This window comes from Ictalurus punctatus, chromosome 4, assembly GCF_001660625.3.
Source record: "Ictalurus punctatus breed USDA103 chromosome 4, Coco_2.0, whole genome shotgun sequence".
NCBI classification, from domain to species: domain Eukaryota; kingdom Metazoa; phylum Chordata; class Actinopteri; order Siluriformes; family Ictaluridae; genus Ictalurus; species Ictalurus punctatus.
Window position 1 is genome coordinate 11979313 of NC_071284.1, and position 27526 is coordinate 12006838.

Sequence of the window (27526 nt, forward strand, 5' to 3'; positions counted from 1 at the left end):
TAAGTTTTACCTCCAGACATCCTCGTCCTCCTCCAGCCTTGTGACTTGTCCTATACTAGTTCACTGTGCTCTGGCCTCTTCAACACAGGAGAATGTTCTGTACAGCAACATGCTCCTCTGATTTTTACTGACCCTAAGTAACCCCAGTTTAACTAATAGTAGTGGACTCTGGACGAAAGCGTCAGTTGCCTCTGTCCTCCTGCTTGTTTTAGAGCCAGGCAAAAACCATAGTGCTCCTCCTCCAACCACACACACACATTCAGGGTGCCCCATCCGTCTTCCTATACTTTACCTAATTGTCTTGAGATTGTAAAGCACGAGACAAAGGACTCCAGTATCGTTTACCGAAGAAGAACAGAGCAGGGCCTGTATTTGTGAACATTCCAGAGATGAAGAGGAACGCAATGGAGCTGTGCGTAGGACTGCTCCTGCTCTTTAGTCTGGCTGGAGTGGGACACTCTTGCGTGGATCCTGAATCGGCCTACAGGTTTACTGGCATCGTGTGTAGGCTCACGTACCCTGCTGCTGTCGTCTGTGAGTATAACTTCTTTGTGTTAATCTGTTCTCCTGTAAATATGGGTCTTGTCGTGTTGATTTGTTTTCGTTAGTAGCAGAATGGTTCTTTTCTAATGGAATAGCAATAACACCCTAACAGGACTGTGAGATCATATGAATCTCTCTATAGAATGACATTTGTGTTAGTTCAAACTGCGATTTTTCGTCTTTTTTATTAAAAATTAAAAAAATAAAAAAAAAAGTCCCAGCTGTATCGTTTGACCAGTTTTCGGAGAATTGTTGTGAAATGATAACCTGTTTGAACTTTACAGTAAATGAAAAAACCACAGAAGTAATCCAGGCTGCATTCAAGCATGCTAAATATCCCAATATTCAGGGGGAGAAGTCAATGTTATTCATGGGCAAGCTGAATTACGGATTACACAAGTAAGTCGACCAAGACATAATCTGTGCCTGTGTGTATACTGTATATGATGTATGAATTTTTAAAAAAAAACATTTTGTACAGAAGTCAACAGTTGTAATTGCTAAAAGACTTTTGTTCACGCTCTGTTGGTTTCCTCATGTTTCCTAGTCTGGAGATCCACAATCTGACAATTGGGAAAAGTGAATTTGAGCTGCAGGAGAATAAAGGCATTGGCATCACTATCTCCAATGTATCTGTTGTTTTTAAGGGAACTATTATATATGAATACGGATCCTATCTGTGAGTACTTCCATGCATTATATATTCTTTTAACAGTGGTTTTGTTTATTAAATTTTAATAATACTGTCCCTTAAGCTACACTATGACTACACATCATGGTATATTATATAGTACCATTACAAAAAATTACCAAACATGGCAATTTTAGTTAATATTATGCAAATTCATCCAATTAGTGGCTTTGAAATGTTGTTCATTTGTCCATGTCATGGCTATGATTCATATGTGTTTTAGTTGAAATTGATGGAAATGTCATCAAAGTAAATTAGACTACATAGTCATTATTTGATTTCAAATCCAATGTGTTGGTACACAATGTTAAAAATGACAAGAATGGCTGGTGTATCTGACACAAAGTGCAGTATTGTGGTCGTTAATTATAGATGTTCGTACGTATTCCAGAGAACAGATCATATCAGTGCTTCCTTATTCTGAAGCACTACTACACTGTACAATTCATCCTGTTTATGATAATAGTGGTGGTCAGTGGTAGGATACTGAAATTATTTCCCTATTCTGAAAGGGTTCTTTACTGTATAGTTTTTCCACATTCTCAGTAATAAAGTTACCAAACTGTGCTTTTATTTGTGTCTGGGGTGGTAGCATCAAGGGGGCATCTTTTGTACCTTTTTAGTATGTATCTTTTACCTGGAAATGTGAATAGAGTGTACCTTTCGAAATAATTTAAGGTACATAATTAGACTTTAACGATCACTTCTCCATTAATTTATTTATTCGTTCATCTTCAGTTATTATTTTTTAAAGTTCTGCTCAAGAGTCACATGGTTCCAAAGCCTGTCCTGCGAAACATTGGGAGGGACTCGGTTGTACGTAGGAACCCATGCACATAAACATTCCCACACGCAGTCACACAGTTTGTAGTCATGTTTTAGGGAGGTGGGAGAAAACTGGAGAGCCTGGAGGAAACCCACAGGTTAAGGAAACACAGCAATTAGTCACATCCAAGTTATCAGGTTCTCAGTGTAGTTCCATTGTCACATTACACATTTAGTGCAGCACGTTTAGTCCAATACTTTGTCTTGTTTACACTACTAACATTGTTTTCACTTAGCTATACAATATAGTATTCTTTATTGTACTTATTTAATTCTATTTGAATCATTAAAACAAAGATTAGCTTGATAGTTGTTTCTCTTGTGTTGTGTGGGTTTTGTATATTCTGTGCCTTATTTTACATGTAAGCAATTTCCCTGAGCAGTGTACGTTGTCAATGTCTTTATATACTCTGATCAAATTGACTTAAATAATAAAAGCATTTTCTTCTTATACAGCTTCTCAGTAGGCCAGTCACTTGATTTTGAAGTTGAGTCCCAAATTGATTTAATCATCAATTCTAAGTTATGTGAGTATTACTACTTTTTCCATTTTGTCTCCGTGTAATGACTAACTCTAGTAGTAGCATGTCCATCGTGATGGCCATCCGTCATCGAAAATGGTGTAGACTGTGCAGGTCTTTGTCTCTGGCCTCGATTGATGTGTGTGATGATGAAGGTGTGGTTTTGTGTGTGTTTCAGATTGTGGGAAAGGCAGAGTAGCTGCAGACACTTCTAACTGCTACCTCACCTTCCACAAGCTGCAGCTCCTACTGCAAGGCGACCGAGAGTGAGTGTTCACAGCAAACACAACAATCCACAAATGTCGGGAAGAGTATTTTGAGTACTCCTTTGAATACTTTCAGTATTTTTGAAGAATTTTTCACTGAATTTGCTTAAGACTAGTTAAGGATATAAATGGATTTATGATGCATCAAGATAATGATGAACCATAAAGCCACTTCTTTGAATACCACAGCATCTTCAAGTTGGGACAAAATGATGGGTCAACATATGTAATTAGGATTTAATACTCTTTCATGCTATGTTTGGGTAGAAGTAGCCATTCCATTAATAAGATGGTGTTCTCTCAATCAGGTCTGTGTGGAGTTGTGCATGTTCGTCCCATGTCTCTGTGGGCTTTCTCTTGTCAGGTCTTGTCAGGGTTCTCATGTCAGTAGATGGACACGATATGCTAAATTGCCCCTAGGTGAATGTGTGTGAATGGGTCCCTTCCAGTGTGTATTCCTGTCTCTTGCCCAGTGTTCCTGAGATCCACCAGATCCACTGCAAACCTGTCCAGTTAGCAGCTACTAAAGGTTAATGAATGAATAAATGGATTAACGTGTCATATCAAAGGAAAGTGAGGAACTGCAAGATACTTCTACCTGGAGCATTTTCTATAAAAATGTACTGTTTTGCTGAATGCTGCATCCCTGAAATTACTGAAGTCTCTAATGCCTTTCATTCACCTGACTTTAAAAATAACACACTTGATATTGATTAAATTAAACCAAAAGTGAAGTACGGAGTGTTTTAAGACTGATCTTGGCTTTATTTATTTATTTATTTTGCAGACCTGGCTGGCTGAAGAAAGTGTTCACTAATTTCATCACTATCACAGTAAAGTTGGTTGTAAAGGGCCAAGTGAGTGAGTTTATTGCACAACTCTGCACACTGGTGTCCTTTTGGACGACCGTATAATTGAGAAATGCACACAACACAAAGTTGACTTCCAAAATGCATTGCTAATTAATTTGTATGAATTACAGATCTGTAAGGAAATAAACAAGGTTGCAAATATCCTGGCAGATTTTATCCAAGACACAGCAGGTAGGGTTTGGAAAACAATTGCCATTAGGATGCTGTGTAGCTGTGTAATTCAGAGTTTAATGTAGACATTCCCTTTGTATGAGCAGAGCAGTTTGTGAGTGACGGAAACATCTCTATGAATGTTGGCATAACCTCTTCCCCGGCAATCACCTCCAATTACGTAGAGTCATACCACAAGGTAGCCCACAGTATCCTGTTCTTGAATGGTAATAATGACTCAGGCTAAACTTATTCAAATCTATATTTATTCTTTATATACTGTCATTTGTGTCTTTTTTTTTTTTTGTTGTTGTTTGAGTATGCTGAATATTCTGTTGCAGTTAAATAACTACAGCATTCTGCTTCTTTTTTTAACAGGGTCTAGTGACCTATAACAACACCACCTCAGTGATCAAAGACTCTGTGTTTAAGCCAGACCAGATTTCAGAGAATCGCAGCCTGTACTTCTGGCTCTCTGATGATGCCCTTGAACCTCTAATAACGGCAGCATACCACGACGGACGATTCGTCATAAACATCTCCGGAACAGAGCTCACTGTATATTATCATTCCACGTAAACGAATGAAACTAGGCTAAGAGCTTGTGAAAAACCTATTGACATAACATAAACATTGTATAAAGATTGCATTGCATAAACATTTCTGTTGTTAGATGAGACCGTTATTTCCAGCTTCCACATACAGTACAGAGAGATGACGGGAGTTGCTCTTTTTGATTGCAGGACATGTTCCAGACTCAGCTATCCACAGACAGACCTAATTTAGTGAACAAGGTACTGTAACTTCCACAGTGCACGTTAGTTCACTTTTTGTAACTCCTTGTGGTTGTTTCCATGGAAATATGTAAATATACATCTGTAGAGCGGGGTAAGCCTGCTCTGTGGGAGTGTTTTGTTGCATGTAAGCTTTCCATATTAAGAGATCTAAAGTGCATGAGTTTGTATTACGAGTCCAACCTGTTATCCCTTATTTTTGGGTAACCTATTTATATTCGTTAACAACATTTAACCTGTAAATGCAGGTCTTCTCATAATCAAGTCACATTAACATGAGTCCTTTTGGTTTCTCCATAGAATTGTAATATCAGTTGTGTTCTTTTTATTACTGTTTTCAGACTTCTAGGATTTCTGTCTTTTTAATGAATGTCCCAACTTCCTGTTTTGCCAGATACTTGGAATTACTGTGAAATGATAGCACATCACAGAAGTGTGTGTGTGTGTGTGTGTGTGTGTGTGTGTGTGTGTGTGTGTATGTGTATGTTTCTGATTGCATCCATTAGTGGCTATTCTCTGAGGAACCGTTGTTAAGATCGTGGTGTGCATCAGTGCCTCGTTTCTGGACGACACCGCAAGGCTCATCTGTCAGAGTGGTGGCTGCAGTGGAGCTCTCTTCTGCAAAGCAGGACAGTCCTGCGCTGTACTTTGAGACGGTCGGTCATCAGTGCTTAAAATAAAAGCCTGCACTGTTTGTACACCGCCACAATTTGCAATGTTTTTGTTAAATTATGCATATTAATCAGCCAACACACTTCTTTTTATCCAAAGATCATTTAAAAGTGAGAGCCAATGCGATCCTAGTTTAGTATATCCAACAGCCTGTTTCATAGTGTGTCCTCTTATACCACAATTTGCCAACGATTGCAATTTTGTTCTTTCCATTTTTTAATGAATGACAGATTGTTCTGTCCTAGATTATGTAGAGTATCTGCCATATAAGGTCCCTGTGAATGACCTTTAACTAAAGAAATGATAATCTATTAGAACGAGTGTACTAATATAAGCTTATTATTTGAATAACAACCAGCACTACTGTTAGAGCTGCTGTTGTGGAAAATTAATCAACACCATTCAGATTTGAGAATTCATCAGAGTTTTGGTATATCTATTTATATCGTCTCATACTTAAACGTTAATATTTATAATATGCTATCTTTAACAGCATGGTTTGTGTCCCAGTAGGAGGTGGAGGTCTATGTGAGAGCCTCTTATGCTGAAAAGAAAGTCATCCTGAAGGCCACACCAGTGAAGTAAGTATGGTACTTCCTGTGAACCAGTTCAGTAAGTATGTCAATTCCTGTTTACTTTTATTGTCAGTTTACTCACGTCGTACATATTTCCTTCTGTGGCTTGTAGTATATCTATATCAAACTTTACCACCTCGGAAGATGTTTCTGAGGTAAGGACTGTACCGCAAACCAGAGTTCATTTTATTTTGGGCTGTATTATTTATTTATTTTTTGTTTATGCTTCGGGTTCTGTCAACACTGTTAAACCTCTTCTTGTGTTTTACGATGGAGAAGAGATTAAGTGCTTATCTTCAGGAGGCTGTTGAGAAGATTGGGATCCCCAAAGTCATACCCTGTAAGGCTAGTGTGTATGTGTGTGCATTTATGAATCTGTTATGAATGTACGTTTTATCAATCTGACATATTTTCTCTTCTTAGACCTAGAGGCAACAATGACAGCCTTGATGGACAAGCAGAATCTCAATCTGTTCGACATTATCAATCCTGAAGTAATACCTTATAATGTGAGTGTCTAATCTCTTGTTTAGCACTGATTTGGTTACTGGAGCTTAATAACAGCAAACCTCTGACCAAACAGGACCTGAACAAATACTCTTTTGAGAGACCAATTAATTAATGTTGCTATGTGACAAATATAAGCGAAATTAGACTGATTTTGCTTGACCTTTGATTGTGCTTGACCTAGATGTTGTACAGTCATTGGTCTTTAAGATATGACCTGAACCATTGTAAAGCTGTGTTAATTTCCCCACTTAGCTTCCAGAGAGTTAGCATTAATAGAAGTCCATTGTTTATAGCAAATATTTGGAATTGAATCTAATGAAGACAATGTATATACAGCGTATATATAAATATGCGCAAAGAAGGCGGTGAAAAATTGTCTTTATTGTTTAACCTTTTGATCTTTTGTTTAAAAAAAAATTACAAAAATACTCTGCTCTCATGGATATTAAACAACTGCAAACACAGCACAGGTTTATCAAAAAAAAAATCTTTGTTAAATATCGGTGTGCAACAATTATTGGCATCCTTTCAGTCAATACTTTGTGCTACCTCCCTTTGCCAAGATAACAGCTCTGAGTCGTCTTCTATAATGCCTGATGAGGTTGGAGAATACAAGGGATCTGAGACCATTCCTCCATACAGAATCTCTCCAGATCCTTCAGATTTTAAGGTCCATTCTGGTGGACTCTCCTCTTCAGTTCACCCCACAGGTTTTCTATGGGTTTCAAGTAAGGGGACTGGGATGAACATGGCAGGACCTTGATTTTGTGGTCAGTAAACTATTTTTGTGTTGATTTTGATGTATGTTTTGGATCATTGTCCTGCTGGAAGATGCAACCACGGCCCATTTAAATCTTTCTGGCAGAGGCAGTCAGGTTTTCACTTAATATCTGTTGATATTTGATAGTCCATGATGCCAGGTATCCTATATAAATGTCCAGAAAAGCAGTGACTAAAACATTAGTCACCACCATATTTAACCGTGGGCATGAGGTACTTTTCCATATGGCTACCTCTCTGTGTGTACCAAAACCACCTCTGGTGTTTATTGCCAAAAAGTTTCATCTGACCATAGAACCCGATCCCATTTGAAGTTGCAGTAGTGTCTGGCAAACTGAAGATGCTTCAGTTTATTTTTGGATGAGATTAGAAGCTTTTTTCTTGAAACTCTTCTGAACAACTTGTGATGTAGGTGACTTCGGATTGTAGTTTTGGAGATTTTCTGACCCCAAGACGCAACTGAGTTCTGCAATTCTCCAGTTGTGATCCTTGGAGATTTTTTGGCCACTCGAACCATCCTTTTCACAGTTCGTTGTGACAGTATTGAGACACGTCCAATTCCAGGTTGATTCATAACATTTCCCATTGACTGGAACTTCTTAATTATTGCTCTGATGGTGGAAATGGGCATTTTCAATGCTTTTGCTGTTTTCTTATAGCCACTTCCCATTTTGTGAAGCTCAACAATCTTTTGCTGCACATCACAGTTGTATTCCTTGGTCTTAAACATTCTTATGAATAACTAAGAGAATTTGGCCTATGTGCTACCTCATATTTATAACCCTGTGAAACAGGAAGTCATGGTTGAAAAAATTTTCTTGTTCCTAGTCACCCAGGTGAACTAAAAATGTACAATATCAATAGGAATATACTTCAAATATATTTTACTCATGAGTTCATAGGGGTGCCAGTAATTTTTGCACACCTATATAAACCCTGTTTTGTGTTTGCAATTGTTTGATATCCATGAGAACAGAGTATTTTTGTGATATAATTTTTTTTACAAAAAAAAATCTTACAATACATGGTGCTTATAATACATGCCATGTGGTTTCAGCTAATCATCTTCTCCTCTGTTTCACCATGCAGGGTTATGTCTTGGTACAGATGGACTTTGGTTTCCCACAGCATCTACTAGTGGAGTTCCTCAGGAAGACTCTGGTGTAACTGCAGTCTAATATCTGGTATTCTGTCATGCATTTGCCTAAAGACACCTATGATCACAAAGTGTCGGCACAAGTATATTTACATTTGTATTTACAGATTTTTAGTTTGAGAGAGCATTTTTGTAATAAGACTTTTTGTAGTAGAATATTGTACTTTTAAGCACCTGTAAAACATCCTTTCTTTATCTGTGGATGTCAAGGCAACCATTAAAAATGTAAATTTCCAGGAGTTTCCAGAAGAATAGAAACTTTACTGCTGTTGACATAATGCTCTATGGTGGAGATTTTCTTTCTTGCTCCATTAAACTTCTAATAACCATTTAATAATTCAGTAACTTTTATAGCTTCAAGTTGTATAACACAAACATCCTTCTAGTAAAGTCTGCTGACTTGGTGGTAATCTTGACAATGCTCCAGGGCAGTTATTTTCAGTCATACAAGACCAGGCTCATATTTACTTGAAATGGCGGAGGCCCATATGCCACAAAAGGATCAACAATGTTTAAATTATGTATTAGAAAATCTGACAAAGATGCTGTGAATAATATGCATTCTTTGGCTGAAATAGCATGAATTTTATTTTAGGTTGTCCCGTATAACTAATGGACCAAAGTGCACTAAAAAATGTAGAATCATTGATATGACACTGATTGGAGTTGTTAATTTAGCAATAGTTAAAACTAAAGCTATTCAGTTAAGGTTTCCAGCTTGGGAATGTTTTATGTTTGTTATGACTTGTGTGGTTTCTTGATAACATGACGAGCTGTATTTTTTTTTTTTTTGGCTTATTAAACTTAAGAGGCTGGTAAAGGTCTGACTGTTGTAGTTACTATAATGTCAGGGATAAAAGGAAGTAACTTGTTTCTTGGACATTCCACAATATTAAGTGTAACTACAAATGGTTACATTATGGTGTCTTTCATAATTAAATAAATAAAGTATTATCAGTGATTTAAATTATGAATATCTGTACATGATTTGAACTAACAATCTGCTTATTTTGTTACAGTAGTACATTTAAAGTATACAGTATATGCATCATAAATATGTGGAAGATATTAGTCATGACAATTTTATAACATTATGAAAAAAACAATTGAACCAAAATATCACTTTTCCTACCTCAAAACGTTTGGGGTCAACTTCCTGATTGATACTGACCATCAAGGCCAGATTATCAATATATGGGATAGGGCACCAATGGGGGGCACCAAATGATTAAGATAACAACTAGACCTTTAAAAATATTTCCTCCCCCCATATATTATCTACTGGAAGAGATGCAAACAGATACAAAATGAACATTGTGTGTGTGTGTGTGTGTGTGTGTGTGTGTGTGTGTGTGTGTGTATGTATGTGTGTGTATATATATATATATATATATATATATATATATATATATATATATATATATATATATATATATATATATATATATTACATTACACTCAGCAAAAAAAGAAACGTCCTCTCACATTCAATTGCTTTTCTTTCCAGCAAATTTCTTAACATGTGTAAGTATTTCTATCAACTTAAAAAGATTCAACATCTGAGACATAAACTGGCTTCACATGTGGTCACCCTAGGGCACCACATTGTGTTAATATGGGCCTGCTGAACCACTCCCCTTTATATAATGTCATATTGATTACAGCATGTTATTTCTATAAAGTTGCAGTTTAGTAACATTTATCAGGCCAGAAAATAATGACTGCTAAATGTCCCAACACATCTCAGCCTAAGCATAAACACAGTAACTGAAAAACAACACTTTTGTTTTTCTCCAAATGAAGGAGGGTATCAGGTTTCCAAAATCAGGTTTTACAGTCTATTACTGATTGTCTCGTAAATCTAAAGTTCTCTTCACTACACACACTTCTGGGAAAGTCATGTGGTAAGGAGGTACAGCAACAAACAAAAAAAAAAAGCCACAAAAAAACCCCCCAACAAACCTCTGCAAGTTGTATCACAAATTTTGAAAAAACGCCACAGCAAAATCTAGAATTTTTCTCTGCAACAATCAGAAAAACATTGTATGAAATCCTCACAGAAGTATTTTCAAGTATTTTCCTGTAAACCCTGTCTGATTGATCTTGCCTTTGTTCACCGAAGATACAAAATTACAACACCGCCATCTTCCTTTACTGACGTTCAGTTATGTAGTGATAAACCGCTCCAAGTGGGGAATTATTCAGGGCCAAAGAAAAAATCTTTAAGAGAAAAACAAAAAATGTCCAGGCCAGCCCAACTAACAATGACCAGGTTTTTGGGTGGCAGGCCTCCATCAGCAGACCGGCAGCAAACAGCTAGTCATCAATGTCCTAGTAAATCATTAATATAACAAATAATAATGTATATTAATATAATACACTATCGGATTGACATGCATTTAAGTCTTTAGGTCATGCCCCTACTAAATTCTCTAATGACTGCATGGGCAAATCCCTGCAAACTTGCTCCAAAATCTAGTGGAAAGCCTTCCCAGACAAATGTGAGAGTGAGTGTGGGTGTGGCTTAGTATAACAGCAAAAGGCGACTAAATATGGAATGGGATGTTTATTCATCATGCACATATGGGTGTGATGGGCAGGTGTCCACATACTTTTGGCCACACAATCTGTATTTCAGACAGATTGATATGCAAAGTCAATGAAAATAAGTTCAGGGTACGCTTGTTATACATTTCTTTTTTTATACTGAGCACGTCAGTATAATAAAGCCACGGTGCTTATATAATGTTGTCATGCTTTTTTTTCCCTGGATGGTGTTTTTGGGCTGTCAGGATCATTTTTGTGATTTAAAGCAAATAATTAGGTATATACCGCAAAAACTGGGAGATTATGGAGTGGATAATGACGCACTGTAAAGGCGTATTGCAGGTATGAATCTCTTAACCACGAAACAAAAATAAGTCGTCTTTTTTGTTGTGGTTTTTGAGGTGACAGGAGGACACCTGGCAACCTTGTCCTCAATTGAACTGAATTTAGGCGCTCTGGTGAAACGCCGCATATGGTGAAACGGACAAGAAATGAAGTTTAATAAATGTTCATTTCCAGTTATATATATTTATAGACATGCTCCTGTCTGATTTGTGGAAATAATTCTATGTGTAAAACACAATTTCGTTGTCGACAAACATTTGCCATAAAAGTTCAAATTTTCATGAGTAGTGCAAACCGTAAGCTTGGCATTATAGTTTCACTTTCGTTTCATTGCCACACCAGAATACCAGGCTATCAAGACACCAGGCTATCAGGACACCAGGCTTTCCGAGGTAGGTACGCGGAATACACAATAGACACAATTAGTACGATTTGAACAGTTTCGTCTTAATGTTTTCCGACCTCGACGTTTGTTTGGTGTTACTGCGCATTTCTCCTGTATCAGGTTCACATCAGTATAGTAACTGCGCAGTTTGGGTGTCCTCGCTGTCTCTAAACAAAAGGCTTCCCGCCGGAACTTTGCCATATTTACACCTCGCGCACAGCTTAGAAGCCTTCACCGATTTCACCAAATAATGCTAAAATGTGTCGAGTCGATATCTTCCGTGCTAAAATGCACTACATTTCTTTCTCTTGACGCTCTTTACTCTATTATAGTCTATAATCATTGATCAGTTTATTATATCAAGTTCAATTTCATAACCAATACCATTTCCTCACACCAAACTTTCCTAGCATTACAGACTCGACTAGCCAGTCGTTCCTCTGATATAAACATTCCTTTACTGAATATTTCTGCACACTTTTGAGAAAGAAAAAAGGAAAAGTTAAGTGTGTCATGTATTAAAATAAGCATTTTACCATAGCAGATGGATGAAGATGGAGGAGATGGACCTGGAGGAGGATGTTTTGGATGTGGTGGACCAGGAGGCTAGCACAATAGTGGACATTTTGTGTGAGCAGAGAGATAATGTTCTACAGCGGATCTTTGCCTTGGTGGATGCTCGGACTCGAGAGCAGTTACAGCACCTACCAAATAACAGGGAGTCTATCTCAGGTCTTGTAGATTACTTCAGAACATCAGACCAACACACATGCCGCCATTTTCTGGACATTATTTGGTCTTTCTGTGAGAATATTCCCTTAGAGCTGGACATACGTATTGTAAATCTTGCAGGATCTACAGCTGGTAAGTTCTGTTTGATACAGTGCTCACCTCATTTCTTAGCTACTGGTCAGTGTAACAGTGACGCACCAATCTATCTTTTATATGACACAAATAACCTAGAGTTGTTGCCTAACTATTTTAACATGTGATTAATATGAAACCAGAACAAATCTATAGGTTGTAAATAAATGTGTTTTATTGAAGTACTATATGATATCAAATGTAATGCTTTAAGTGTATGAAAAGATATCTTTTTTCAGTTAAGATCCAAGGTTATTTGACAAAACGTCGAAACAAAGTGAAAGTGAAAGAACAGTGTACAAAGAAATGTCTAAATGTGGCGGGTTAATGAATTGATATCGCGATTCAATTCAAAGTTGGAATTTACCTAAAACCTCCTTTGTTTCTTTGCATGTGATTTGAAGGAGCATTGGTAAACAACTCTCATGTGCCAGATACTGAAAACTCCCCTCAGTCACGTTATGGAAAACGTGCACGTCTAGGTACTTCTCCCATTTGCCTTATTACACAATCATCGTCATAATCCACAGTACATTTTTTTCTGAAAATCATCTTTATTCTCTTAAATTAATATGTGACAAGCATAGTAAAAATGTTACTTTTGTTTTTATTATCCAGACCAGGTGCAGAGTTACACAAATGCTGTTAAGAGTTTTCTGCAGAAGAAATTTGAGAAGGTGACAAAAGATATAAAGAAAGAGGTTTGTCTAAACAATACATGGCTGTGCTGGAGGACACAAAAATATGCACGGGTGAGAGACAGACCAGCAAAGTCTCAGGAAGGGGAAGAGGTTTCACTAGAGCATAAAGAGTCGGTTGAGGCTCTGTTGATGAAAACAGGCAGAGTGGTAATGCTGTCAGGTCAGGCTGGCTCTGGTAAAACCTTGTTGATGCATTGCCTTGCCCACCACTGGGCTCAGGGCTCTTACCCCTCTATCGAGCTACTCTTCCTGCTGGAGTTTCGCCAGCTCAACCTCATCTCACAGCCATTGTCTCTTAAGGAGTTGTTGTTTCGTTTCTTTCTTCCCTCTGATGAAGACGATGAGCAAAGTGAAGCAGTGCTCAATTATGTTCTCTCCAACCCTGAGAAAATTTGCTTTATATTTGATGGATATGATGAGTTTGGGGCAAGATTTAAAGACCCAAAGGAGCTTGAATGCTCTGTAAATCCTTACCAGCAGCTGCCATTAGCTGATCTCCTCTCTGCACTATGTAGCGCCAAGATCCTGCCTGGGTGCACAGTGCTGGTCACTTGTAGGCCACGGGATGTTTTTGACCTATTTGGAAGTTCTGATTATTTTGTTGCAGAGCTGCTTGGGTTCAATCAACAACGTGTGAAGGAATACACTCAGGAGTACTTCCAAGAAAAGGGATGTGAAATTAAAGAAAGAGCGGTTAGCTTGCTGATGGACAGCCATCACCTCCTGTCCATGTCCCATGTTCCAGGATTATGTCATGTTTGCTGTGTCTGCTTGGATCATTTCCTCACCAGTGATATGTCTCAGCAACCTGGCACTCAGCTACCTACATCCTTGACCCAAATCTACCTCCACATCCTCTCTGCTTTTATTAGTCGATGCCACGGTTGTGGATCCTCTGATAATCATACCCCATTACTTCAGAGATATAGGGTTCAAATTGCTATGTTGAGTAAGCTTGCTATGGATGGCCTGGAGAACAGCCGTATCGTATTCCCGGCAAATGAACTGACTACAGAGCTAATGAACTTTGGTGCCAATGCTGGAATTCTGTCCCGTTTGGATCTCACTTGTGGAGATGGATCGCGGCGTCTGGGCTGTGCCTTTACGCACCTAACCATGCAAGAGTTTATGGCTGCTTTGCATCTTATGACGAACCCCGACATCACAGAGTCACAGCTCAAGAAGAAACTTAACCTGAAAAGCAGATGGACTGCTAAGACTGATCCAAAAACTGTGTTCACAGACTCCCTTCACCTGTATATGTGTGGACTCGCTGCAGAAGCTTGCACTTCAAATCTTGTCCTGCTGAAAGGCAGTGAGAATGCCAGAGCTATTGTTCTGAAGCGACAAGATGCTGTACTTAAGACTTTGCAGCGCTTTGTGGTTAGTGGCCGTCAAACAGGTCCCAAGATTATTGAGCTCTGCCGTTGTGCCCATGAAACACAAAACATTGATTTGGCCAGGGCTATTGGTTCAAGAGATCGGTTTGAGCTGCGGAATATAAGACTCAACCCTGTGGACATTGACGCCTTGGCATTTGTAATTTCATCTGCAAATCAGATGGTATGTCTGGACTTTGGCGCCTGTTACATCGAGCCAGAGTGTTTGAACATCATTCCCAACTGCAAGAACCTGGAAGAGCTCAAGTGAGTTCCAAATCCTTATATATCCATTACAACACAATAGAGGTTCACTGTGATTAGACTTGTATTATGATGCATTTAAACTAGCAATATGTAAAATCCTTACAATTACAAGCAATTTTAAAATATTTTCTTCTGTTTACTCAAAATAAACTGATTCTCCTAAACGCTTTTCAATGAAATGCAATGAAAGTTACTTAAAAAAAATAATAAATCGTTACACTTCAAGTTCATATTGATTGGCATCCAGTTACATTGTATAAATGAATAAATATGTGTATATATAGGTTTGAAGTATAGTTAGGAATATATACGTATATATAGGTTTGAAGGTTAAATTATCTGCATAAGAGGATATCAGCCAAAATGATAATAACCTTTCACGTTTTCTGAAGAGTCACACTTAGGTAATGGCATAACTATATTAAAATGTAAGTCTAAGTGAGGGCAGAGCAATGAGTCCACTGAAGGTGATGGAGGGTTATGGCAGTTTTGTACTTATGTATGAACCTATATACACTCACAACCACAGTGGGGAAAAGTTTAGCAAAACGGGGCAGGTAAGATTGGGGGGAAAAAAAGACCAGGTGATGTTTTTCAGTGGTAACTGATGTGGTCTGCTGTTTTAGCCCATCCACCTCAAGGTTTGATGTGTTGTGTTTTCTGAGATACTTTTCTGTTCACAATGGTTGTAAAAAGTAGTTATTTACGGTATGTGCAGTAGTAGTTACCATAGTCAGCTCAAAACAGTCTAGCCATTCTCCTCTGTTCTCTCACATCAAGAATGTGTTTCTGCCCTCAGAGCTGCCTCTCAGTGGATTTATTAGGTTTTCGCACCATTCTGTGTGAACTCGTAGACTGTTGTACATGAAAATCCCAGGAGATAGCAGTTAGTGAAATACTCAAACCATCCCGTCTGGCACAACAACCATGCCATAGTCAGAGTCACTGAATTCACATTTTTTCCCTGTTCTGATGTTTGATGTAAACATGAACTGAAACTCTTGACCATGCATTGCACTGCCTAATATAGTGGTCGATGAGTACTGTGTATTGGCTAAAAAGTGGGCTTCACAAATATAGTTTGATTAATAATCTTGAAAAGTCTCAAAGAAACTCACAAAAGGACGTGCACAAATTTCCATTTTTTGAGAGAATGAATGCCTTAGAGTTGGCTAAAATGTAAATATTTTGTATTTAGAAATACTCAAATGCGGGTATCTGGGGACACAATGTGTTCCTGATGATGATTTCATATTTATATATTTTTATACTGTAAGATGTCTTCCATGTAATTTAAAGATATGTAATGCATTGTTGGTACAAAGAGTACAACCCCAATTATGCATGCAATATTGATTTTCACCTTGTCCCTTGCGCACAGAGATTTCTCCAGATTCTCTGAATCTTTTGATGATATTATGTACTGTAGCTGATGAGATATTCATAGTCCTCGCAATTTTATGTTGAGGAACATTATTCTGAAATTGTTCCACAAATTGTAGACTCAGTTTTTCACAGATTGGTGAACCTTTGCTCATCTTTACTTCTGAAAGACTCTCTAAGATACTCGTTTTATACCCAGTCATGTTGACCAGTTGCCAATTAACCTCCAACTGTTTCTTTTTAGTAACATTTACTTTTCCAGCCTTTTGTTGCCCCATCTTTTTTGAGATGTGTTGCAGCCATCAAATTCAAAATTCCCTTATTGTTTTCTCAAAATGGAACATTAACTCAGTTTAAACATTTGAAATGTTTTCTATGTTCTATTGTGAATAACATATGGGTATATGAGATTTGCAAATCATTTCATTCTGTTTTTATTTACATTTTACACAGCGTCCCGACTTTTTTGGAATTGTGGTTGTATAAAGAGACACTAGGCATTATTTCTTACAAAGGCTAGTTTTCTCCTTAGAGCAGTTTCAGTGAATTTCGAAAATGGCAATAATCTAAAAATAGCTGAATTATGATTGATAATGGAGAAAACATAGTGAAATGAATTTGCAGTGCTTTAAATGATAGAACATTTAAAATTATTGGTAGGATTAGGCAATTTCAAGTAGAATTCATTCTACTTGTTGTTAAATGTACATATAACACAAAGTATAACACAAAATGTGTTTATTGCCTGAATAGATCAAATTGACCTATATGTTAAACTTTTTCATTTCAGTTTTCGTAGCCGTAAGTATGATGACAAGTTTGCCGAGGCTTTGTCTGGTATCCTGCCCAAACTTCAGAGCCTGAAGCAGTTACAGTAAGTCTACTGGTCTAACCAGTATTTTTTATTTCCTCATATTTTTTGGTGTTTAGCAGCTCATTGTTCATTGTGCCTTTCACATCATTACTCCATCCACAGCTTTATTAGTGGTGGCCTCACTAATATTGGAGCTGCAAAACTTTTCAAGGCTTTGGAATGCTGCCCACAAATCACACGCCTCAAGTAAGAAACTGCACTCCTAATATGCAGTATAACCTAAAGAATAGAGCAGGTGTAATGAGAGTTTGATTCTTAGACACTGACTACGTTTACATGCAAATCAATATTCTGATATTAATCAGAAGTTGGCCATATTTTAATTAATACTGTGTCATGTAAACGGCGCAGTCTGAGTGCCCGATTCAGATTAAGACAATATTCTGATTCCCACTCCTGTAATATGCCTGTTTTAATCAGAAAAGTGTTGCATATAAACACCTTGTTCAGAAAATCCACTGAAAGGAGATGCACATGCTCAGCCCGCAAGGAATTGTGGGTGCTAACAGATGCTTAACTGTATTCTAGACATTTAGAAATGGTAACTCAGGCATACTTACAGCAACCATGTATACAGGGATATTCTGATGCCCGAAGGCATATAAACATCGTATTCAGAATATTGCTGCAACCCGAATATATACCTTAAATGGAATGGGATGTGCATGTAAACGTAGTCGTTTAGTGTAAATTAACAGGTGAATTCTGATTATTGAGCGATGGTGAAAAGGATACTTAAACTGTTTTAATTGAAATGTGTGTTATGTCAGTGTCAGTGATAACTACCTAACAGATGAAAGCGTAAAAAAGATCACCGAGTTGTTTCCCAAGCTGGCTAAACTCACATCTGTCATGTAAGTGGTATACTTGTTTTGTTTCTTTTTAAAAAAAATTAGACTAGAGGCCAGTAAATCATGGGTGACTATCTCCTTGAGTCCACTTATAGAACTTTGGTGTATGTGAATATTTACTGATATATGCAACTGTATTTTTTATTTTACTGACTAATTGTCATCTGTTCTGAATCTTCTTATTAGCTTGGGGAAGAACAACATTTCCATAAATGGAATATTTATACTAGCTGGAAAAATGGCAGCCTTTCCAAACATTAAGGAAGTCTATGCAAAGTAGGATTTCTTGTTTGTTTTGTGAATTTTTATGATCTTGTAAAAAAAATTCCAATGTTAACAAAAATAAATGAACAAATATGATATTCTTACTGAATAAAATGGTATTGCAACAGAGTTTAAACAACACATTACTGTTTTTCTGATGGCTGCTCCTCTCTTTGTTTACAGTGCAAAAAAAAAGGAAATCAATGTTCAGTTCTCTGCAAACACCACAAAGTGAGTATTAACTACAATTAGAGAATTATGTTTAGTAAGAAGGCCATTAAAATTGTATAATAGGGTTAAAGATGAATTTGCTGTTAAATTAACAATTCACGTACAGTGCAACGAGTAAAGGAAACTAGTACTAGTACTCTCAACCCCACTTTATTTTCAAAGAAATAAGTAATTTAATAGTAGCATTAATAAAGGATTTAGTAACAAAAAGAAACAGAAACGATAAAAAAAAAACACCACATGACCACAACTATCATTTCCCCTTTTTTTTATTACTAGCTGTAGCTTACTCTTAAACACAATAGTCCATCCAGGTTTTTGCGATTGCAGAAATTAATGCAAAACCAAGGAAACTCCTCAATTGTCACGAATCGTGACGGAGCAGAGATAGGACGGATGCAAGTGCAGGATGAACAGTTGTTTATTAGAAAGAGAGACAGGCAGACAAATCCAAAACGTAATCCACAAACATGCAAGAGGTCAGGCGATTGGCAAACAGGCATACACGGGGCAAGGCAGGAATCTAGGTCGATATAACCAAAACAAGAAACGAATTTATGACGAGGGACTGGAAGCGGATAATCCGGCGCAAACTAACTCTAAACATGGCCCGTGACTATGATCCAAACTAAACTAACTCTAAACATGGCCCGTGACTATGATCCAAACTAAACTAACTCTAAACATGGCCCGTAACTATGATCCAAACTAAACTAACTCTAAACATGGCCCGTGACTATGAATACGCTACGAACTAAACTAACTCTAAAGTATTAATCTTCCGCCTTGTGTGCTGGGAGGCGCGCGGTATATATGCGGACATGATCAGCGTCTAAACCGCTAGCAGCTGAGAGCAATACAGACCCACGTGAAATCCCAGCCAATGACAGAACAGGGAGGAGACATGACAGAAACATAAACAAAACACACGTGCCCAGATGTCCTTACAGTCAACAGCGGAAAAGCAGGTGCTCGCGCATTCGCGCTTAGAGCACGCTGCTTCAAGGGGGAATCGTGACACTAATATTCTCAGGAGCTTGCAAAATGACCGCATTATTTTCCACAGACCTGGGCCAAAATACGCCATGCATTAAAAGGCTAAAAAGTCTTATTGACCAAGAAACATCACTGCGAAAGACCATGCAAAACAATTTCATTCAGTTTCAATTACACCAATTCAAGTAGTTTTCCTTTTGCTTTCCGCAAAAACACTCCACAAACTGCCATTTGAATTTAAATTCAAATTTTGAACAAATCCACAGCAAAATCAATAATTTTTGGTAACAAGAAACACAAAAAAAACCTCAGTGAAATCCTGTATGGACTGAATAGCTAACCTAATAATCCCAGTTCAACTAATTTTGCCTCTAACATGCAATGTTGCTACAATTACCATACTACAGTTGTTTTAGCAAGGCTGCAGAAGATCCTTAAAAAGTTTTTAAAATTACAAAATAGATTTTTTAAATGCAAAGTCTGAAAATATCTTAACTATGTTGAGTTTTAAACATTATGTTTAAAATTCTGAATTTACGATTTAAAGCCAATTTAGAAATCATACACGAGGTAATGTCTGAGAATTTCACTTTTTTGGGGAACTTCAAAATGCTAGAACGTTTTCAGAGCTATATAAAGTAGAACACAATTTGATCAGGTGAAGGGTGTTTGCAGGCTGGCACATGTATCTGAATTTATTTGGGTTTGTTCAGGTTTCGACATGGTATTCATTTTCATTTGGTCAGGTATTAAAAAACAAACCTTTTTATATACTGCTTCTTTCTTCTCATTAGCAGTGCGAGCACAGATGACCTAAACAACACTGAAGAATCAAAGCAGCTAATGTATGTGAAATAGTTTAATACTTTTTATTTATGAGATGGGTCTTATAGTTGTATAGTTTAATACATTTTATACAGGTTGTGATATTAGATGGGAGGACATGAATCTAATCTCTGTCATTGTCTCACCAAATTAAATTATTAGGGTTGAGCAGTGGATTATATCACAGACTCATTGATGGCATAATAAGATTGATGTGAGGCAAACTATTACACATACACACTTAAAGGCAGTTGCATTTGTTACAACATTCCTACTGGGTTTATGTTGCGTTGCCTCCGAATACCAAACATACTAAACAGAAAAGTGCTGTTGTCTGTCCTTTTGTGTAATTGGTGTTTTTATTCGACAGCGTGTGCTTAATCTATCTACATTTTGGAGAAAAAAAAGGGATGATAGAGTAAACAACCCACTTCGTTTGTGTTCATTACACTCGTGACTATATTTCACATATTCATTCTCAGTCACTAAAAATGACGTGGTGTTGATGAAAAATATCAGCCCATATTTACACTAAATCCAGCGGGTGTTTCACTTGTAATTACTTGGCATGACGCTGATAGGCTGCATGAATCTATCGTCTAGGCTAGAGAAAAATCAGCCCCAGTCTCAGATCTTCCTGCCACTGTTTATTTTTTATGACAATTCATGGTGCTGTTGTGTTTTCTTTCACAAACATCTGAAATAATTCTTAAGACATTTCTTCACAGCATATAAACTAATATGGATGCCAAAAGTTATACTGTATATTGATGTCTTTTTATCTATGAAAGACTTGGCCTTGTGAGTCCATTTTTACCAGCCTTCCCTGACTTCACAATCATTACATCATTTACTGTACCAGTCCATTCCGCCTGCGGAATGGAAAACGACTTAACAAAACAGGCATATTTTTTGGCTACTGGTAAAATGAGTTAAACGAGAACTTTTGGAATAATAAATAGCCTTAAGATGAGTTTGGCTCGCTACAACCTGAATAGATTTATAGTAGCTCTCGGTTTCAATCAAACTTAGATATAATCATACATTTATTTACAGCCCAAATTTTGGATATAGTTGAACCTAATTGTAACATTATGTGCAGTTTGGTTTTCTGTTTCTTTGTACCAAGCACAGTGGTTTAGGGGTTAGCACCTTTGTCTTATACCTCCAGGGGTAGGGTTTCATTTCATGCTAAAGATGGGAGGAGTTTGCATGTTTTATCCACGCTTTGGGGGTTTTCCTTCGGGTACTCTGATTTCCTCCAGCAGTCCACAGACATGTGCTGTAGTCTGATTGATGTTTATAAATTGTCCACAGTGTATGAATGTGTGTGATTGTGCCCTGCGATGGGTTGGCTCCACATAACTGTATAGAATAAGTAATATGGAAAATGGGTGGATGTACCAAGCTAGATACTTATGCTTTTATGTGATACAGTAAAATTTTTAGCGATGGAAGTAAAAACATGTTTGTTAGCAAGTACAAACAAGATATTTTCCCCTCGATTGTGTGTGTTTAGCTTGAACGACTGGAATCTCAAATGGACAAATGTGCACAATCTGTGCCCTATGCTCAGAGGCTGCTCCTCTCTCACTGTCCTAAAGTAAGCATTATTATACACCACACAGTAGGGCTTTGAATTTACTTTCATAGCCTAATTTACTTATTATCACATCTAAAACTTCACTGACTTAATCTTAAAACTTTCTACTTAGTGAACGTATACTGTCAGAGCCATTTGTCAGAGCCATTTTTTCCCCCTTTTAGTTTGTCCCACAACGCACTGGGGAACAGAGGTCTAAAGAAGTTGCTTGAACATCTTCCTACTCTTGACACCATTCAAGAAATCAAGTGTGTTATAAATGATTGTAGATTCCATTTGTTCATATAAGCTTCATCCATTTAAGTCCCAGTTGTGATTCTGTAGTTTGAATTGATATAAATGTGATTGTGAATGCAGTGTCAGTGACAACGGAGTGGATATGGATGGGGTTGTGCTTCTCTCAACTCTTCTCTGTACTCTCAAAGACCTGACTGAAGTAGAAGCTAGGTAACAGTGATTACAATAATGGTTATCCTATCATAATGGGTGATTATTGTGGTTTAAGTTTGTTAATTAACACATCCTGTTTTTCACTAGCCACAACGGAAAGAAGAAACTGGTCTTGACGTTTAGCTCTAGCAGAAGGTACTGCAAAATCTGTTAATGCTTTGCAACTGTTTGCTTCGCAACTGTTTGCTTTGATGCTATGCAGAGTGACACATATGATTCCTAACAGTACATTGTTTCCTGCAGTGATGCATTAAAGCAGTTAACATCAGAGGGGTGTGATATTCTGCACAAGAAACTCAGGTAGAACATTAATGCAGTTTATTCTGGATTATTTTGTGCTACATATAGTATTATTAATGATTTGCACAATTTATGTATTCACCTTTTATGTCATTTCAGCTTAACTCATAGTGATATACACCCCACTGACATGAACAAGCTGTGTAAGAATCTGATCAAGTGCCCAAATCCTCTAAACCTGGAGTGAGTTCACTGTCAATTTCACTGATGTCTAAATATGACACTCGCATTTCACTTCTTAACATTTTTTCCTTATTGTTTTCCGTTGCAGTTTCTCTCATGGAACATTAAAGGATGAGTCTACTGAGAAGCTACTAAAGTTTCTTCCAAACATGGCATCTCTCAATCTACTAAAGTATGAATTTGTATTCAGTTTGATTAGAAAAAACATACACAATTGTTGTATTGTCATTTTAAGACTGCTATGTTATCTCTTCTAGTTTAAGTCACATCCAGATGTCAACAGATAGTGCTTTGTTATTGGTCCAATTGCTTTCTGATTGCCAGCGCACTACAACTGTGGAACTCAGGTAACTTATATAAGAGTAAACTATATATGCATCTACATTAGAATGACCATACTTCCTCTTTGACCTAGACATTTCTTCTTTTTGTGATATAAAAATTGTGCCTGGTCAGGATTTCTAAATGGCACAATATGTGTAAGATTTCGTTTTGCTTTCATGTCAACATTTGCTTCTACATTCACCATAAATTCTGAGCGCATATTTTCATTACTTTAACCCATCTCTTTAAGTTCCGCCTTCTCGCCCATGAAAAATTGTCTTCATTGTTTAACCTTTTGATCTTTTGTTAAAAAAATTCACAAAAATACTCTTGTCTGATGGATATCAAACAATTGTAAACAAAACACAGGTTTATAAAAAATATATTTGTTAAATATAGGTGCGCAACAATTATTGGCACCCTTTTAGTCAATAATTTGTGCTACCCCCCTTTGCTAAGATAACAGCTCTGAGTCTTCTCCTATAATGCCTGATGAGGTTGGAGAATACATGGCAAGGGATCTGTGACCATTCCTCCATACAGAATCTCTCCAGATCCTTCACATTTCAAGGTCCACACTGGTGGACTCTGCTCTTCAGTTCACCCCACAGGTTTTCTATGGGTTTCAAGTAAGGGGACTGGGATGGCCATGGCAGGACCTTGATTTTGTGGTCAGTAAACCATTTTTGTGTTGATTTTGATGTATGTTTTGGATCATTGTCCTGCTGGAAGATCCAACCATGGACTATTTTAAGCTTTCTGGCAGAGGCAGTCAGGTTTTCATTTAATATCTGTTGATATTTGATTGAGTCCATAATGCCATTTATCCTAACAAAATGTCCAGGTCCTCTGGCAGAAAAACAGCTCCAAAACATTAAAGAGCCACCACCATATTTAACCGTGGGCATGAGGTACTTTTCCATATGGCTACCTCTCTGTGTGCACCAAAACCACCTCTGGTGTTTATTACCAAAAAGCTCTATTTTATTCTATTTTAGAACCCGACCCCATTTGAAGTTCCAGTAGTGTCTGGCAAACTGAAGATGCTTGAGTTTGTTTTTGGATGGGAGTCGAGACTTTTTTCTTGAAACCCTTCCAAAAAACTTGTGGTGATGTAGGTGATTTCAGATTGTAGTTTCGGAGACTTTCTGACCCCAAGATGCAACTAACTTCTGCAATTCTCCAGCTGTGATCCTTGGAGATTTTTTGGCCACTCGAACAACCCTCTTCACAGTGTGTTGAGACAGTATTGACACATGTTCAATTCCAGGTTGATTCATAACATTTCCAGTTGACTAGAACTTTTTAATTATTGCCCTGATGGTAGAAATGGGTATTTTCAATGCTTTTCCTATATTCTTATAGCCACCTCCCATTTTGTGAAGCTCAACAATCTTTTGCCGCACGTCACAGGAATTTGGCCTGTGTGTTACGTCATATTTATAAAACTGTGAAACAGGAAGTCATGGTTGAACAATTTCCTGTTCCTAGTCACCTACGTGTACTAAAAATTCATAGGGGTTCCAGTAATTGTGGCACACTTATATTTAACAAAGATATTTTTTTGGATAAACCCGTGTTGTGTTTGCAATTGTTTGATATCCAAGAGAGCAGAGAATTTTTGTGAATTTTTTTAACAAAAGATCAAGAGGTTAAAGAATAAAGACAGTTTTTCACAGCCGTTTTGCTCATATTATCCAAGGGTGTCAAAATTAGTGGAGGTCACTATAGTTCATGTTCATACCATTACTGAAAGTGTTTCTCAGTTAACCCTAACCCTAACCCTAACCCTAACCCTCAGCATATTTGTGCAGGATGTGACAGAGCACATGTGGTATTTTTGCTTACCAAAAATACCACATAAACCCTGGCCACTGCCTAAAAATGCCCTAACTGAAATGTGTGATGAATTACAGAAAAGAAATTCATGTGTTTTCGTCTCAGTCCTAAAATGGACCAAATATCCTGAAAGGTCCAAAAGAATCGAGTTTCATTCAGAACTGCTGAAGATTGCACAAATTATCTTTGCTATTATCTCACACAAAAATAAAAAAAAGTCAGCAGACAAAGAAAGTGGATCACTGAAGAGGAAGTATAATACAATTTTAAACATGGTTTGCTAAGACTTTCTTGCTTCAAGGAAGTATATCCTACCTGGGCACGTCCAAAGAAAAAAAGTGGCTAGTGAAATGGTGGGATTTATTTATTTTTACATTTATTTAATTCTATGGCTGTTGATATTGATGAGTTAAACTATTTATTTTTGCTTTTTATTTATTTTATTTGTAAGAGACAGAGAGTTAACTAGAATTGAAAGGGGATTATTTGGCCATATAGGTTATTAAGGCATTTGTTAACACTGTTTATGTATTAAAGTTCATTAACGTAGTTACATGGTTTTGGAGGCATTAATATACCCACACAAATACACATTGCCATGGTGCTGCACTGCCTACTTATAGACATCCCCCATCCCCCTCACCCAGCAACAACCTCCTGGCCCTGTGTCCTCTTTTTTGGAAACCAGATTATGGTCACCCTGTCTACATAAGTGAGGTTTCATTATAATGTCATGTTGCATCTGTTCTCAGACAACTGGGAGAAACGTTTATTAAGTTCCTCCAAGACAAATCAGAAGCTGCAACATGCAAGTGAGTTATCTGAAATAAATAAATAAATAAATAAATAAATAAATAAATAAACTGAAAATTTGGACATGTATGGTGTTACAATAGCTGAATAACATGTTTTTTTTTTCTCTCTCTCTTTTTAATCAACAGGTTTAACCAATATAGGCTGAGCAGTGCCAATCTGGCAAAGCTCTGTGAGATACTGGAGCACTGCCATCATCTGACTGATCTGGAGTAGGTATTTTCCCGTTCAAAGTCTGTCAGCTATCTGTAATTAATTCCCGTTAAGCCTCTCTTTCGTAATAAAAACATAATGGTTTATCTTTCTTTCCTGATGTAGTTTGTCCAGTAACTTCCTTAAAGATGAGGATGTGAAGACCTTTGTTCAATTTCTGCCCAAGCTTCAGATCTCAGGTTCAGTGAGGTAAAGGCAATGTTTGTCTTGCAGATTGCTTAATAAATGGCTGAACCGTGGTGAGCTCTGTCAGTATGCAGTCTATCGCTGAATACACAATCATTCTAAAGCACACAATCATGTTTTTCCATAAGATGGTGCAGTAAAATTTAGATGGCTCAGCAAAAATTAATTCACATTGTTTCCATTTCCACCATCAAGTGAGCTGTGCCACGTGTGCTGAATGTGGTCACCCATCTTTTACTTTTCTTACCCGTAAAGCACATCTTCAAGTTCAGTCGAGTCCCACGTCTTCTAGTTCACTTTGTTTGCACCCTGCATAACAGAATATAACACAATGAAGCTGTACACCCTATCTAGTCCCGTGTATGCATAATGCATTATTATTATTTCATATTGTAACATTATCTGATAATGTTTGTACTTAAACCTCACTGTATTTTCACTGGAGATTAAAGAACTGACACACTTTTGAAGTGTTGGCACAAATGTTTGAAAAATACAGAAGTATTTCTGTATTAAGTAAACCACTGGCCGTTACCTTCAGAGTTTAGTGGTCATTAAACAGCATTTTATTATGATATTTATATATGCTCTTGTATCCATTCTCATGAGTAAAGTTCTAGCTGAAAGAAACCATTAAGTATTGTGGTACTTAGTGTGGTAGTGTACATTGGTTGTAGACTAGATTTGCAGTGCACAGATGATTACTACACTATTGAAGGAATATAATTTGTCCAGTGTGAATTCAGATACCGCTACAACGTGGCTGCACCGCAAATAGTCGACTATATGGTGAATGGAGTTTAGACATGGCAGTAGATTTGGGTTTGGATTGTGAGCAAGCCCTGTTCAGTTTAAAAGCTCTATTAGAGGCCCATGGCGGCCCCTACCTCATTACCACTAACAACCTTCTTAGCATTATGAAGCTATAAAGATGACAGTGCCTTTACACCAGTTCCACTGAGATACATGCATTCAAAAGTTTGTGTAAAACAATAAACTGTGATGGGTATCCTATCTATTAAGCATCCATTATATAAATACTGTCAATACCAAATTAGGCAGATCAAAATCAGTCCAGAAGTTGCTTCTTATACATTTTTCCATTGATGTAATGACTGATTATTTTCCACAGCCTCAACAATAACAATCTAACCGAAGTAGGAGTACTCTACCTGCTGAGCCTAATGCACACATGTGAAAGGGTGGCTGCCGTGGAAGTGAGGTAAAGCTCTCTTAATAAATTCATTCACTTGTGTGAAGTTCGTTCTCTGGTGCTGTTAAAGAGCTAGTAGCTGAGAAGTGTGTGAGGGACTGTCAATGTTTAATAACTGCTTCTGAATTCTTCACC

General features: G+C 37.4%; 2 protein-coding genes across 2 annotated transcripts in view; both read left to right on the forward strand.

Moving 5' to 3' along the window:
• Positions 1-204: 204 nt before the first annotated feature.
• cetp (cholesteryl ester transfer protein, plasma) lies at positions 205-9322 on the forward strand. The gene is made up of 16 exons (XM_017465908.3): positions 205-534; positions 828-942; positions 1091-1222; positions 2516-2586; positions 2759-2846; positions 3634-3703; positions 3829-3889; positions 3976-4067; positions 4247-4426; positions 4612-4662; positions 5169-5318; positions 5848-5915; positions 6022-6064; positions 6189-6249; positions 6333-6418; positions 8289-9322. The coding sequence occupies exons 1-16, from the start codon at positions 390-392 to the stop codon at positions 8364-8366; spliced, it is 1491 nt and encodes a 496-aa protein (XP_017321397.1). The 5' UTR covers positions 205-389; the 3' UTR covers positions 8367-9322.
• A 2853-nt stretch (positions 9323-12175) lies between these two features.
• Positions 12176-27526, forward strand: part of nlrc5 (NLR family, CARD domain containing 5) — a gene marked incomplete at its 5' end in the record, with an annotated part of 30802 nt that continues 15451 nt past the window's right edge. Inside the window, 21 exon segments of the mRNA NM_001200066.1 lie at positions 12176-12496; positions 12901-12978; positions 13115-14843; positions 17017-17100; positions 17203-17286; positions 17871-17954; positions 18138-18227; positions 18399-18446; positions 20237-20287; positions 21787-21870; positions 22035-22118; positions 22228-22317; positions 22408-22455; positions 22564-22620; positions 22720-22803; positions 22892-22975; positions 23061-23150; positions 25719-25778; positions 25908-25991; positions 26098-26181; positions 27311-27400. Of these exon segments, the coding sequence (NP_001186995.1) occupies positions 12181-12496; positions 12901-12978; positions 13115-14843; positions 17017-17100; positions 17203-17286; positions 17871-17954; positions 18138-18227; positions 18399-18446; positions 20237-20287; positions 21787-21870; positions 22035-22118; positions 22228-22317; positions 22408-22455; positions 22564-22620; positions 22720-22803; positions 22892-22975; positions 23061-23150; positions 25719-25778; positions 25908-25991; positions 26098-26181; positions 27311-27400 (3503 nt within the window).

Coding starts and splice junctions, on each gene's coding strand:
- cetp (XM_017465908.3), top strand. CDS start 390: ATGAAGAGGAACGCAATGGAGCTGTGCGTAGGACTGCTCCTGCTCTTT. Junction 1,223..2,515: donor TATGAATACGGATCCTATCT/GTGAGTACTTCC, acceptor CTTCTTATACAG/CTTCTCAGTAGGCCAGTCAC. Junction 2,587..2,758: donor AATCATCAATTCTAAGTTAT/GTGAGTATTACT, acceptor TGTGTGTTTCAG/ATTGTGGGAAAGGCAGAGTA.